This window comes from Musca autumnalis, unplaced genomic scaffold (genome assembly GCF_047663935.1).
Source record: "Musca autumnalis isolate F117 unplaced genomic scaffold, ASM4766393v1 scaffold_5, whole genome shotgun sequence".
NCBI lineage: Eukaryota > Metazoa > Arthropoda > Insecta > Diptera > Muscidae > Musca > Musca autumnalis.
The window spans coordinates 94,653,535-94,668,779 of NW_027412088.1; the positions used below are offsets into that span (position 1 = coordinate 94,653,535).

Here is a 15,245-nt window from a genome sequence, read left to right on the forward strand (position 1 = left end):
TTTATACTTCGAGCTGACGATTGATGTTTGGGTATAAAAAGTTTCTTGTTGAAGAAGTTATTGAAAAATAACTTCGGTGGAGAATATCCACAAACAAGAATCAAGGGAACTGATGAGATCCAGTGGCGTGGATCGAAACTATAGTATTCCCTGCCTTACCCCTTGGCGAACAATACCAAATCTTTTCCACTAATAAAATAGTTGTTTTAAAATATTAAAACAACAACAATGGGATTAAGCCAGACTATTTTGAAAAAACAAAATTGCAAACGCTATCCCAATAGAAAAACGCCACAATGCTTCAAAATAAACATTTTTGCATATCTTTGGTACAAATTTCGGACCATAATTTTTTTCTTAAAAAATTAGAAATGTTTTTTTTCGGCATACTTGTCTGTCAAAATTAAACATAGGCGGGATAAAATGTATTCCTCATGAAAGACTTTTGACCCCTTCTTCTGATTAAAAACCATCGTATGCCAATCAATACAAAAACTCAACAATCAACGAACCAAGGAGTTGCGTATGTTTTGAGCAGGATAAACACGTGAACCTCCGATATTTCACACATTTCTGTAACATAAGTGTTAAAAACTGAATAATACTTTTTAAATCTTGAAAGTATGGTCAATAAAGAATCAAATTGCAAAAATAAATATATTTCAAAACACAAAATGTCCCTAAAAATATTTTAAATGTGATATAGGCATCTGAGTTGCATATATTTTGAGCAGCACTGTATATCTGCACATAAAATCTAAATTTCTTGGAGGTACCTCTGATCCTGAGGCTATGTCTCCGGATAGGCGCGGAATTGCAAAATTCAAGATAGCCTATTTTACTTTCAATATACCCTCAAATTTTCATTAAGATCTGTACAGTGGTTTTCGAGTCCATAAATTACAAACAAACGTACAAACATTTTCCTCTTATGATGGAGGGTATAAATTTGATGGAGGGTATAAAAATCAGTTTGATCAGTGAAATCAATGTGAAGAACTGGTGAAACGAAACAAAAGACTTAAGACACAAACCTTCATTAAAACGAATTATAAAAATACAATATACGATAATAATTTGTCATCCACAACTTACCTCCTTATCATCCTGTTTATGTTGATTGTTGAAATATGTTTTCAGCGTCAGCTTCGTTCCACAATGGACACATTTGAAACAACCCGAATGGAAGAATGTGAAATCTTTGAGAGGACCTACGCGATCCACTTGATAGACGGTTTCATTGCAACGCAGACACGTTGATTCGTAAAAATTTGGTCGATACATATTCTTCATTTGCGCAGTGGTGGGCAGGAGTCGAATTTTCACAAAATTAAAATTAAACGAAACTGAACACAAAATTTACACTGTGATGTTATGGATTGTAATATTTTTCAGCTTTGCTTCTCTTTTCTCTAAGGCACTGCAGGTTGGGGTAAACAAAAAAATACATTTGAAACTGATAATTTAGATGATGCTGAGATGGTGGTGAATGAATGAAGAAGAATTGCGTTTTGCGTCGAGTTGCATGCAACCAAAGATAATGAACATATTTTTATTGCTGTTGTTGCTGCAAAATAATTATTGACGTGTGGTGATTTGTTATGGCTGCAATTAAATTTTAGAAATACGATTTTTTCTGGATTATTCTATAACAAATTGGATTTTCTTTCTTTTTTTTCGTTTGTAACACAATTAACTTTTTTCATAGATTATTGGCTTTGATTATTTCTTTTTTTTTACATTATTATTTTTTAAAATTATTTTTAAAATGCAATCACGTTTGTTTAAAGGTTTTCACTTGGCTTTAGTATTTATTTTTTTCGTTTTTTTGTTTTGCTTCCTTCCCCATGTAGGCTTTTTCTTGTTTACGTTCCGTGTTGAACTAAAATTTCGTTGAACAGAAATTTTCTATTTGGCCCATAGACAAGAGAAGATTTCGCCGTTTCAGTAAAGGTTTCTCTCTGCGGGTTTATTCACTTCTTCTTTTCACAAATATTTTGTTTTGTTGCTATTTTTGTTCAATGACTGATGTTGTTTGTTGTGTGGTGCGTGCGTGTTTGGGATTTTCAGTTGGCTCCCAAACGAATCTGTTTCTGCTACTTTACGCAGGGCAAATTTGTTATGATTTCGGTTTTTGGTGTGCTTACACTCTTCTCACGTCCACGTTCACGACGTTTACATGCCAATTGCAATTGCCAGTGCGTGAGTGAGTTTATTGCCAGCTGTTTTTTATTTGCCTACGTTTGAATTTGTTGTTTTTCAAAATCCAAAATATTTCGTGCTCCAAAATCTGTAATGAAAACGAATAACAAATAACAACTTCATTAGTATTGGCATAAAAAGTAATTGGTTGTTTTTGTTGTTGAGCGATATTTGCATGTCTCAAAACTGGAGGCATTTAAATGTTTTAAATGCTAATTTCATATGAATTTTGAATGTTTAAATTCAACAAGGCGTTTAATTACTTCAACGAATTATGTATATGAAAATGAAGACATGATTCGATTTCATTTGCGCGGAGGAATTAGTTTTTTTAATAGTTTTGTGAAATTATTATGGAATGGAATTAAAGATCAGTGAAACAAGTAAAAAAGTATCAGTCGCCTTTACCGGCATCTAAATATCCTAAGCTTATGACTCTAAAAAAAAACATCTAAGAAAACGTTATATTCGAACGTGAGGAATTTTTTATACGCTCCACCATGAAATAATTTGAACTTAAATGGAATAAATAATGTTCATTATATTCCGGACGTAGGGGATGGAAGATACCAAGCAACGGTCCTGACCGGTTTTAACATGGCAAAGCCCAGGATTTATCTTGATCCCTCTTTCATCTCAAGTGGACACTGACCTCCCCGTGGTGTCACCTGGGGAACTGCCTTTAACACCCGTTAAAGGCAGTGAGCTAACATGTGCCGCGCGTTCACCCATAAGAACGTTAAAAACTTGGGTTTGGGCGTCGGGTTAGTAACCCTCCCCTAGAAAAAACAGCCTACTATGAAAAAACGAAAGAAAAGAAAAACAAACCCCTCTAAAGTTGACGAACCCACAACAGATAGCCACAGCATATTCCACTCAACTAGCCCAATTGCTTAATCAAAGCACTCCTCATCCCGATAACATATCAGCGCAATGGCAAAGCATTGCCCACTCCATGCAAACAGCCGCAAAATCCATACTTGGATACCAGAGACCTCCACCAAGGAATCCATGGTATGATGAGGAGTGTCGTGCTGCCACCGAAGAGAAAAATGCGGCATATAAGGCTACTTTACAATCCGTAGCAACGCGTAGCGCACGAGAGAGATACAGGGAGAAAAGGAGAGGAAAAAGATAGAGATGGAAAAGCGGGAGTGTGAAAAAATCGAGATGTACAGGAGCCAGAATGAAGTCCGAAAATTCTACCAAAGAGTCAAGCATCAAACTGATGGCTTTGGTACAGGCACATCCTCCTGTAGAGACCAGCAAGGTAATTTGGTAACTGATACAGATAGTGTACTCAGGATATGGAAAGAACATTTTTCAAATCTGTTGGTATCCAATAGCAGCGAAGACGACGAAGATACCACAGTCCCAATCCCAGAAGATGGTATTGAATGTATACCGCCCAGCCAAGATGAGGTAAAGACAGCAATAAATCGGCTGATGGGGCCGATGGCTTACCAGCCGAGCTGTTCAAAACCGGAGGCGACACGCTGATAAGGTGTATTCATCAGCTAGTTAGCACCATCTGGCAGGAAGAACGAGTACCCGACGATTGGAACCTGAGTATCCTGTGCCCCGTCCACAAGAAGGGAGATAAGACTGTATGCTCTAACTATAGGGGCATAAGTCTACTCCCTATTGCCTACAAGATCGTGTCAGGGATATTGTGCGAACGACTAAAGCCTATGGTCAACGAGATAATTGGACCATACTAATGCGGTTTTAGACCTGGCAAGTCCACCATTGACCAGATATTTACCCTGCGGCAAATCCTGGAGAAGACCCAAGAGATGCAGATCGACACCTACCACCTTTTTGTCGATTATAAAGCAGCCTTCGACAGCCCGCTGCGTTCAAAGGTATTCCAAGCCATGTCTGAATTTGGTATTCCCGCAAAGCTTATCCGGCTTTGTAAAATGACTTTAACTGACACGAGGTCCTCAGTTAAAATAGGAAAGAACCTCTCCGAAGAGTTTGGTACCAAAAGATGTTTCAGACAAGGAGACAGCCTTTCGTATGACCTCTTCAACATCCTGCTAGAAAAGGTTATACTAGAGGCAAACGTCAAAAGAAGTGGCACAATCTACACCAATAGTCACATGTTACTTGCTTATGCTGATGATATAGACATCATGGGCCGATCAGTAAAAGAAGTAACTGATTGATACCTTTATAAAGGTCGAAGGAGAATCTGCTAAAGTGGGTCTGGCGGTAAACGGTGAGAAGACCAAGTTGATGGTGTCGACGCGCAATGCGTCCATTGAGCTCGGACCGACTGTGGAAGTTGGTTCCTATAATATTGAGGTAGTAAAAGACTTCGTCTACCTCGGCACCTCCGTAAACACAACAAACGACATCAGTTGTGAAATAAAAAGAAGAATTGTATTGGCCAACAGATTCTACTTTGGTTTAAGTAAGCAGTTTAAAAACAAAGCCACATCTCGTCAAACAAAAATAACGCTCTACAAAACACTGATACTACCCGTGCTGATGTATGGCTCCGAAGCCTGGGTACTTGCGCAAGCAGACATGGCAGTGCTTGGTGTGTTTGAGAGAAAAATTCTTCGAAAGATCTACGGACCAATCTGCGTTGACGGTGAATATCGACGTCGCATGAACCACGAGCTGTATCTGCTATACAACGACATCAATATAGTTAAACGTATCGAGATGCAGCGATTGCGTTGGCTAGGCCATATCATAAGAATGAGCGATGATGAACCCGCTAAAAAGGCGTATGAATACATGCCACATGGCGGTGCACGCAGAATTGGCAGGCCAAGGAATAGATGGCGCAAACAAGTGGATGATGAGATGAAAAGGCGCGGTATTCCAGAGTACAAAGCAACAAGTAGAGAGGAATGGAGATCTCTTCTTAGTTCGGCCTATAGTACAAATGTTCTGTAATGGGCCAGCTAAGTAAGTAAGTAAGTATATTCCGGAATCACCACTGCCCACAGTGGAGGATACATTTAATGGCCATTGGGAACCCCAAATGCCTGATTTTGGCTCTTCCTCCCCTTTAATGCTTGTTCCATGGAGGAGTAGAATATCTAAACTGATGAAAATGAATTTATATATTGAGCTTTGTATAGTCTAACAACACGCAATACCAAGTAACAACAATCAAGGTCCAAAAGGTTTACAAAAAAAAAAAAAAACTTGGAAATACAAAAACCCTCGAAATATACTGTTGGATTTTTTGCAAAAGATATATTTACCTATTGCCCTAGAATATACTAAATACCAAATTTTAGTTATTCCTGCTGAATAGTGTGACTTAAACTTCTAAAACACCAAACATTGGGGGTACCATTCTTTGGGTCTATACCGACAAATTTCTGGTGGAAAGTCTTATACTCCCAATGAAGACTAAATAAATAATGTCATCCATTTCGGTTTCATAATGACGCTGAAACCTTTAAAATACAGAAAACGGGAAAGTACCTTTCTATGGGGACTATATAAAAGATAGACCTATACCAACATTTCTCTTCTGGAACGTTTTTCAAATGGCGCCAAATTTTCAATTTCAGTTGGAAAATTTTGTACCACAATTAAGACTCAATTTCAGCCATTTCGGTGACATATTGAGGCCACAATCTTCAAAATACCGAAAATCTGGAGACTATATGAAGACGTGGACCTATATCGACAAATTTAAAGTGGTTAGTTTTGTACCCACAACGAAGACTAAATACTAAATTTCAACTATTTCGGTGTGATATTGAGGCTACAACCTACAAAATACCGAAAATCGGGAGGTACCGTTCTATGGGGGCTTTATGAAGGCGTGGACTTTTACCGACAAATTTCAGTTGCAAAGTATTGCACCCCCAAGGAAGGCTCAGTACCAAATTTTAGCCATTTCAATGGAATATTGAGGCCACAACCTTTAAAATACCGAAAAATCTGGAAGTACCGTTCTATGGGAGATATATGAAGACGTGGACCTATATCGATCTATGGGGGGCTAAATGAAGGAGTGGACCAATACCAACATATTTCAATTGGGGGCTATATCAAAACGTGGACCGATATAGCCAATTTTCAATACCAAACATTGTAGGAGTAATAGATAATTCTATGCCATATTTTAAAGCTCTATCTTAAATATTGGCAGCTTTATCTTGATTTCAAAAGACAGAATGATAGTATTATAATGGCATAGAATTTTATGCTGCTCAAGAATATATATACTTTATAGGGTCTCCGACGAATATTTCGATGTGCTACACAGAAAAAATATTTCAAGAATTTTTACATATTTTCGTTCGTGATGTAGTTTTTTCATACTGTACAGGTACCTCACATAAGATACATGTGCAGTTTCTTATATCTATCCGAAAGTCAATTTTTCCAAAAATAGGTTAGATTTTCATGACATGCAAAATCACTTTCCTATTTTCCCTACATTCCCATTATTTGCTCTCATATTTCCTCTATTGTTTGGAATATGCTCTCAAATTTGTTCTCTTTTTCTTTTGAATGGTATCATAGTCTCACCATCACATTGACACTGCATCAACAAACTACAACACAACAACCTGACTGAAATACAGTTAAACGTGGTTTTTCCTCCCCACCATCGTCTCGCCGTCACATTGAGACTATATCAACAACACACAACCTGACTGAAATACAAATACAAATACGAACTATTGCGAGGAGCAAACATCAACTGGGACTAATCGGACCTTTTTGCAGCAAAGGTTCGTACTCGATGAAACGTAGCAACGAATAAATTATGAATGGACAAAACACCGAAATTGGACATCGGAAAGTCGCAATCATATCCGATATATCCCAATAGCCTAATTAAAGCACTCCTTGTTCCGATAATATATCAGCGCAATAGAAAAGTATTGCAAAATCCATGTAAACAACCAAAACATCTGTACTTGGATACCAAGGAAACCATGGTATGACCAAGACAATGCGACATATAGCGCTACTCTGCAGTTGATAGCAACATGTGGAGCAGGAAAGAGATATTGGGATAAAACAAGAAAGTAGAAGAATGCGTCTACAATTTCCCAGGAAAAAGTGAGAAATGAAAATACGGGTGTTGGAAAAAATTGAAATGTGAGTGTGAAAGGAATGAAACATCAAAATGATGGCTTTGGTGTAGGCACATCCTGCTACAGAGACCAGTGCTCAGGGTACGGAAAGATAATTTTTCAAACTGATGGTATCCAATACTAGCGAAGACGACGAAAATGCCACAGATCAAATGTGAGAAGATGGTTTTGAGTGTAATACGGTGGCTAGACCACCTGAAGTAATGCAACATTGATTCAGTAAATTGTTTACGACGGTCAATTACTCTCCAATCCGGGAAAGAATGGATGGTAGAACACCTGTTACTTTCAACGGCGTGACAGTAACTGATCCGAAGGGTTGAGCGTGTTATTTCAATTCCGAAAGGGACAGGGATATGATGAGCGTGCTATATTATACCAGGAGCCTGGAAAAATGGAAACCTGCCAGCCAACAGAGGAATAATGGAAACCTGCCAGCCAGCAGAGTTGAATGGTACATGCCCAACATCAACAGCCATATCCACACATCAGTAGAGAACTAAACCAGAACAGACCGTGCGACCGAACAGTCATGGTGGCGTATGTAGAATTCAGAAATAAGAAGTCCAAAAGCTGTAATGTAAAACAGGGAATTCGTCAAGACGGGGTAATATTTCCGGAACTGTTTAACTTCTACCTTTCTGAAATTCCACACCCTCTAGACGTCATAGATGTCGTAATCTATGCGGATGATTGATTGGATCTTCGCTGACTAATTGCTGTTCTGCCATCTGAGGCATATGAAAATATCCGCTAAATCCACTGCCACGCTGTTTAACATCTAGACGGCTGAAATTAACATAGTGGTTGATGGTGCCCTGATTTCGACCACTAATTACCCCAATTTATTGGGCGTAACGTTCGACAAGCCATCTGCTATTTATTACAAGAAACATGGTCATCAAGCTGCCAGCAGGGCATATGGTGCAGGCAAAGAAACCCTGTTGACCTCTTATCAAGCAATAGACAGATTTGTGGAAAGCTATGCGGCGCCAGTGTGATATCCAAATATTAGCGCTACGCAGTGGAAGAATATTCAAACCTGCCAGAATGCCGTCATGAGGACTGCAATAGGGTGCTCCTCCTGACACCATGAGGACTATCTTCATGACGAGACGAAGATTTTACCGGTACATCAACACCACAAGATGTTGTCGATGCAGTACTTGCTTGGGTGTTACCGCAATGAGCATCCCTGCTGAAATCTAGTGGACAGGCTCCCCCCCCAGGCACATCAGGAGAGATATTCATGCTTTGAAGAGAGAGGTCCAATGGTATAAATACCTAAATACCGAAAATTGGGAGGTACCTCTCACTGTGAGGGCTGTATGAAAACCTGCAATTTTGGTTGAATAATGTGGCTAATACCTTCAACATAATGAAAATTGGGGGCTATATCAAAACGTACAACTGCACCGACAAATTTCTTAGAGAATGGTTTGTAGCTCCAACGAAGACTAAATACCAAATTGCAACCATTTGGGTTGAATAATGCGGCTAAAACCCTCTAAATACCGAAAGTAGGACGGTACGGTTATATGAGGGCTATAACAAAATGTGGACCGATATAACCCATACATCCTAACATCGACTTTGTATTCTTTTTTCTGATCAAAAATATCTACGCTTTATAGAGTCTCCGACGAATATTTCGAAGTGTACAAACGGAATGACGAAGATAGATAGAGTGTATAAATATTTGGTGCCCGAACATAACTCCCAAAATGATTTCGAGACTTATGTCAGTAAATGAACTCGGACATATCTCCCAAAATTTATTGAGTGTGAGTTCCGCTATACGTTTGCGTACATTAAACTTAGACCTTAAACTGCACTAATTTGTCCATTCCAGAACATAAACTATGTTTATACCAAATATTACGAGGTTTATCAGTTTAAGAGATATCACGCGTACCATTTTAGAGAACATTTTTGAACTTTTGTGCTTGATGTACCGGAAGGAGTGGTCGGATAAGCTCCATCTTCGAACATTATCTAAGATTCGCAGAAATATTATAATAGGCAAAATCGAAAGTTTTCGTGCGCACCAGCTACTACACAGGGTGGCCTTATGGTGTTTTTACGGCTTTCGGACCATTTTCTCTGGAGAATTGTAAAACTTTTGTGGGGGAGGTACCCGAGGGAGTGATCCGATATGACAGGCAGACAGACGGAGGGACATTGTTAAATCGACCTTCAAATTGTTTAAATGGGATTTAGTTCAAACATATTTGGGTCTAAAACTTTTTTTCGATAAGGCACATTTTGGTGTTATAAAAATCGGAAATCTATTCTTAGTTAGACTTGTGGATTGGACCACTTAAGTAAGTTAAATTTAATCTTCTATAAAAATTTAAAAATTTTATTTTGCAAAGAAACCTCTATAAATGGCTATAAAAATTGACAAGCGATGACCATAAAAAAGTATAAATGTTAACTCTTCCTCCCCATTTCTGTCCCACGATTACGATTGAAGATCCGCCAATGTGAAGTTGAAAAAAAACAACTTACAGAACTCTCATGGAAGTTAAGTTACAAACATAAAAGCATCATTGTTCGAGGCTGTGTCAATGATATGTATTGTTTGGGTGAGTGTGAGTGTTTTTTTCTTTTGCTGATGTTGGCCTGCGTGTCATGGCCATTGAGTAAATTTACAATTGAATGAGGGATTTTCTTGTCTTCTTGGCCATAATGAATTGTGAACATCATCATCATTTTTTTTCTTGGCCAATGTTGTTTTTGCTGTTGTTAGATTCACATTTATTGCTCGTACAATGGTTGTTGCTGTGGTAAAGTGGAGAGAGATGAAGAAACATAAGAACAATAAAATATTTGAATTATAACCTAATATATTTATTTTCAAATTCCTTTATTTTTTTCTTTTTTCTAAACTCTTTTGCTTAGCAATCCTGCTATAAAGAAGATGGTGAAAAAATTGTTTAGAAAATTTGTAACTGTTTTTAAGGTTGCATTTACTACAATGGCCGTGGAATCGCATTTTTTATTACCACAAATGGTCTGTGGGTTTGTTTGTTACGGAGGTCTGCCATCGTTTACCATGCAGATGATGATGATGACGATGCTGCTGCCTCTAGGCTCTCTATTGTCATTGATGTTCGTGCAAAGCCATTGCAAGCGATAACAGTAATGACACCATTGCCATTGACCCACGACATGGTAATCATTTATCGTTAACTTAAAGAGGTATTCGATTATTTATGCGAAATCTGCAAAAGTAGGTAATATAGGTGTTTATAGTTGTTTGTCCTGCTCTGCACTCTGCTTGTGTTAGAAAAGAAGTAAAGATGAGAATAGGGGATGGTTGTCTGACAGCTATTTCAGTCAGTCTTTGGCTATTTAATAATATCAGGAGTAGTGAACGAAAATTAACTGAACAGACACTTCCGATTTGAATAAAAGCCTAACCAATCTGAAAGCCTAACAAATCTTTTGCGTTCTGTTAAGTCCTGATTTTGGTCATTTGTTTAAGTGTGTAGAGGATTATAAATTTTAAGAAATTTTGTTAAACCATTCGTTCAGCGGAATTTGCCAATTTGAACATAAAAAATAAAAAATTATTTCTATATAAAATGTTGGTATTTAAAAAAGAAGAATGATAAATATCTTCGACGATTTCATTTAATTTGCAACACATTGAGAGTGAAACGCCAACTCATGACATTTTTGTTTATAGTTACCCCGTTTGTTTTACAGCTACCACACCCACATTGTTATTCGCAATATTTTTACATCACCATACAAAGTCAACGTCACCACAACAGCCAACATAAATGTTGGACTTCCAACTCCAACACATACCGTCCGTCGTCTGTGCATACCAAAGTAAACTTCACTGGCCAAGTGACATCATTTCCCTTCTGTCCGTCTGTCATTCATTTCTTGTCTTGGTGACAAAATTTCAAAGTAAAACATTCAACACAACATCATTGCTAATTATAAGTTTGATGTTATCACGAAAAATGTAACAAGACAAAATTATGTTATAATTAAAAAAGGTAGGAAGGAAGTAACAACAACAACTTAGGTAGAAAATAGATGACAAACAGACCATAGTGACCATTCTATAAGAAAATAGAATAACTTTGAACAACTTTGCCCAAAATATATAAAACCTTAAGTACCAAATTTCAGCCATTTCGGTGTGATAATGAATCTCAAACCTTCAAAGTACCAAAAATCGGGAGGTACCGTTCAATGTGGGCTATATGAAGGCGTGGGCCTATTACTACAAATTTCATGTGGGAAGTTTTATGCCCGAAATAAACACTAAATACCAAATTTTAGCAATATTGAGACCAAAATCTTCGAAACGTGGGAAATCGTGAGATACCGGTTTATGGGGGCTATATCAAAAAGTGGACCGATATGGCCTATTTACAAAACCAAACATCCAAGGAGTAATATAAACTTCTATACCAAATTACAAAGCTCTATCTTAAAAATTGCAAGATGTATCTTGATTTCAACAGACGGACGGACGGATGGACGGACATGGTTATATCGACTTAGAATTTTACCCAGATCAAGAATATATGTATATACTTTATAGGGTCTCCGATGAATATTTCGATGTGTTACAAATGGAATGACAAATTTAATTATACCCTGTAGATATTATGGATGGTATAAAAATGTGCATCATCGAAATAATGGTTTAAGACCCCAAGTATGTTTGGACGAAATGTGTTTCAGATAATTTGGAGTCGATTAAGCCATGTCCGTCTGTCTGTCTGGCTGGTGCGCACGATAACTTTCGAACGAAGCAATCGATCGGGTCCAAAATTTGTCATTCATAATATTTTGCAGCGACAAAAATTGTAGTGAAGTTCCAACACGTCGACATACACAAGGCCACGTGGATATCTCCAGATGGGAAAACGAGAAACCAGATTGATCATGTTGTGATAGACAGAAATCCGAGAGAGGAGAAGCGTATATTCAGAAAAATAATAATAAATGTACAGGAGTCAAAATGGTGTCCGAAAATGTTACCAGAGTGTAAAACACCAGACCACCGGGTATGGTGCAGGCACATTATCCTGCAAAGCTGATGAAAGTAATCTGGTAACTGATACAGATGGCGCACTGAGGATTTAGATGGAGGATTTCATGAATATCGAATATGGGCGCAATCGACGCATTTGAATGTCTACCACCTAGCCAAAGCGAGATCATGATAGCAATTAGTCGGCGAAAAAACAATAAAGCATCAAGAGTATGCATAAATTAATTAGTGAAATTTGGCAGGAAGAAAGCATACCTGTCGATTGAAACCTTAGCTTACTTTGTCCCGTACACAAGAAAGGGGACAAGACGGTTTGTGGCAATTAAGGGGTTATGGTCACTTATTAAGCATGAAAAATGACATTGTTCATTAATTTTTTTACAAGAAATCTACCAATTTTATCAGAAGATTTTGTTTTCATCTGATAGGTCACACCTTGAGCTAATTTCGGCTCTTTTTTTGTTTTGTTAAAAATATTGCTCAGTGTTCTGACAAGTGGCCTCCTACGAAACACTGTTTTTACTAAAGCAGTTTGCGGTGCCCACTGTGGTTCGAAAACGAATGAACTGATCAGTTTTGTGGGATCATTAAGAAACTTATTATCTTGTACTTAAGCAAAACGGAATTCAAAAATATCAATTTTAAAAAAAGTGTGAACTGTCAAATTTAAAATTTCCATTTTAACTAAAACAAGTAAAAAAGTCGACCGATATATACCCTCAGCCAATGTGAAGTGAAAATTTCACCTACGGACAGATCGAATGTGTTTAAGGTCTCTTCAGAATTTTGTGGCCCTTTATGGACATTTGAACTTGCCGACAAAAATGGGGATTAGGAATTAACTTCATTAAGACACACATGTTGAACCTTTTTCGGGGTGGAACCCTTTGACTGGGAGGAACCCTTTTGACAAAATATTTGGAGATCCAAAGTTTGGACCAATTTAGTGTTATCGTCCTAGCATTTTAGTGACATTTTTTTAAATATTGGGGAGAAGTACCGGAAGTTGTGGACCGGTATTGCCCCATGAAACTAAGTTTGGATATAATATGACGAAGACCAAATGTTGGACCAAACCGGTTGAACAGTTCGAGAGTTATCGTGCTCTCCGATCGCCACGTATGGTGACAAAGGGGTTTTTTTACACCTTTCGGGCTGTTTTCCCAAGAAATATGGACTTGCCCCTGAAAAACTTTTACCGTCGTAATAGAGGTAGCGAATGCAAATCGCTTCAACAAAAATCAAAGTGATTCGAGAGCAGGTCTTAAAGTGAACTTATCCGAAATTTTGTGTGAGAGGTACTAGAAGGAGTAGACAAATATAGTCCATATTCGAACCTGATCTATATCTGGTAGATATATTAGGATGTGCAAAGTATGGATTACATCGGTCACTCCCTTCAAGAGTTATCGTGCGCACAATTTTTCCGAACATTTTTGAACTTTTGTGGGGGAGGTACCTGGAGGAGTGGACCGATATGGCTTATCTTCGAATTTATACTATGTTTAGGCAAAATATTGCGAAGGCAAAATTTTGGACCGAATCGGCAGATCCGTTCGAGAGTTATCTTTCGCTCCAACCTCTACACACGGTGTCATAGGGGTCTTTTGCAACTTTCAAGCTATTTTCTCAGGAAGTATGGACTCGCCCCTGATGAAACTTGTACCGTCGTATAGGGGGCAGTAAATACAAGTTGCTGCAAAAAAATCAAAGCGATTCGAGAGCAGGTCCTAATCTGAACTTATCCGAAATTTTGTGTGGGAGGTACCCGATGGAGTGGACCGATTGAGTCCATATTGGAACCTCACCTTAGTCTGGTAGAAATTTCACGACGTGCAACGTATGGATCAAATCGGTTACTCCCTTCGAGAGTTATCGTGCGCACAAGTTTTGCGACAATTTTTGAACATTTGTGGGGGAGGTACCTGAAGGAGTGGACCTATATGGCCCATCTTCGAACTTAAATCAAATCTGGGCAAAATATTTCGATACCCAAAATTTGAACCGAATCGATTGATCCGTTCGAGAGTTATCGTGCGCACCAGCCAGCCAGACCGACAGACAGACAGACAGACGGACGGACATTGCTAGATCTACTCAAAATTGTCTGAAACGGATATCGTACAAACATACTTGGGGTCTAAAACCATTATTTCTATGAGGCACATTTTTGGTCGTATCAAAGTGTAAATACCCTCTTTAGCCTAAAGGCTGAGGGTATAAAAATGTATAATTTTTCGCCATAAATCCGTCAATTTAAATCTTTCGCTTAAATACAAACTTTTTATATGTATAACAACCCCACAAAAACATATGAAGATAGGATCGTCCGTTTTCGAGCGACAGTGGGCACCGCATTCCAAGATGACATTTTGAGAAAACCGCGTTTCAAACTTCGATGTTTATACCCTCAGCCTTTAGGCTATGAAGGGTATATACACTTTCATACGGGCAAAATGTGCCTCATCGAAATAATGGTTTTAGACCCCAAGTATGTTTGGACGAAATGTGTTTCAGACAATTTGGAGTCGATTGAGCAATGTCCGTCCGTCTGTCTGTCTGTCTGTCTGGCTGGCTGGCTGGAGCGCACGATAACTCTCGAACGGATGAACCGATTCGGTTCAAATTTTGGCTTTCGTAATATTTTGCCCAAACTTAGTTTAAGTTCGAAGATGAGCTATATCGGTCCACTCCTTCCGGTACCTCCCCGACAAAAGTTCGGAAATGTTCGGAAAATTTGTGCGCACGATAACTCTTGAAGGGAGTAACCGATTTGGTCCATACTTTGCCCATCGTGGAGCGTGTACCAGACTTAGATCAGGTTTTAATATGGACTCAATCGGTCCACTCCGTCGGGTACCTCCCACACAAAATTTTGGAAAAGTTCAGTTTAGGAACATCTCTCGAATCGCTTTGATTTTTGCTTTAGC

The 15,245-nt window shown here is 38.4% G+C and overlaps 1 protein-coding gene across 4 annotated transcripts in view; it reads right to left on the reverse strand.

The window, feature by feature from the left end:
* Positions 1-15,245, reverse strand: part of Hil (peptidase hillarin) — a 190,652-nt gene that overhangs the window by 83,347 nt on the left and 92,060 nt on the right. For 2 of the 4 annotated variants that reach the window (XM_073956171.1, XM_073956172.1), the window contains 2 exons: positions 1,799-2,290; positions 1,096-1,420 (listed from right to left, as the gene is read on the reverse strand). In XM_073956171.1, coding sequence (XP_073812272.1) covers positions 1,096-1,293 — 198 coding nt within the window. In that variant the 5' untranslated portion in view covers positions 1,294-1,420; positions 1,799-2,290. Of the gene's footprint in view, positions 1-1,095; positions 2,291-15,245 lie in introns of all 4 variants that reach the window. The other 2 variants (XM_073956173.1, XM_073956169.1) reach the window with 2 other exon arrangements.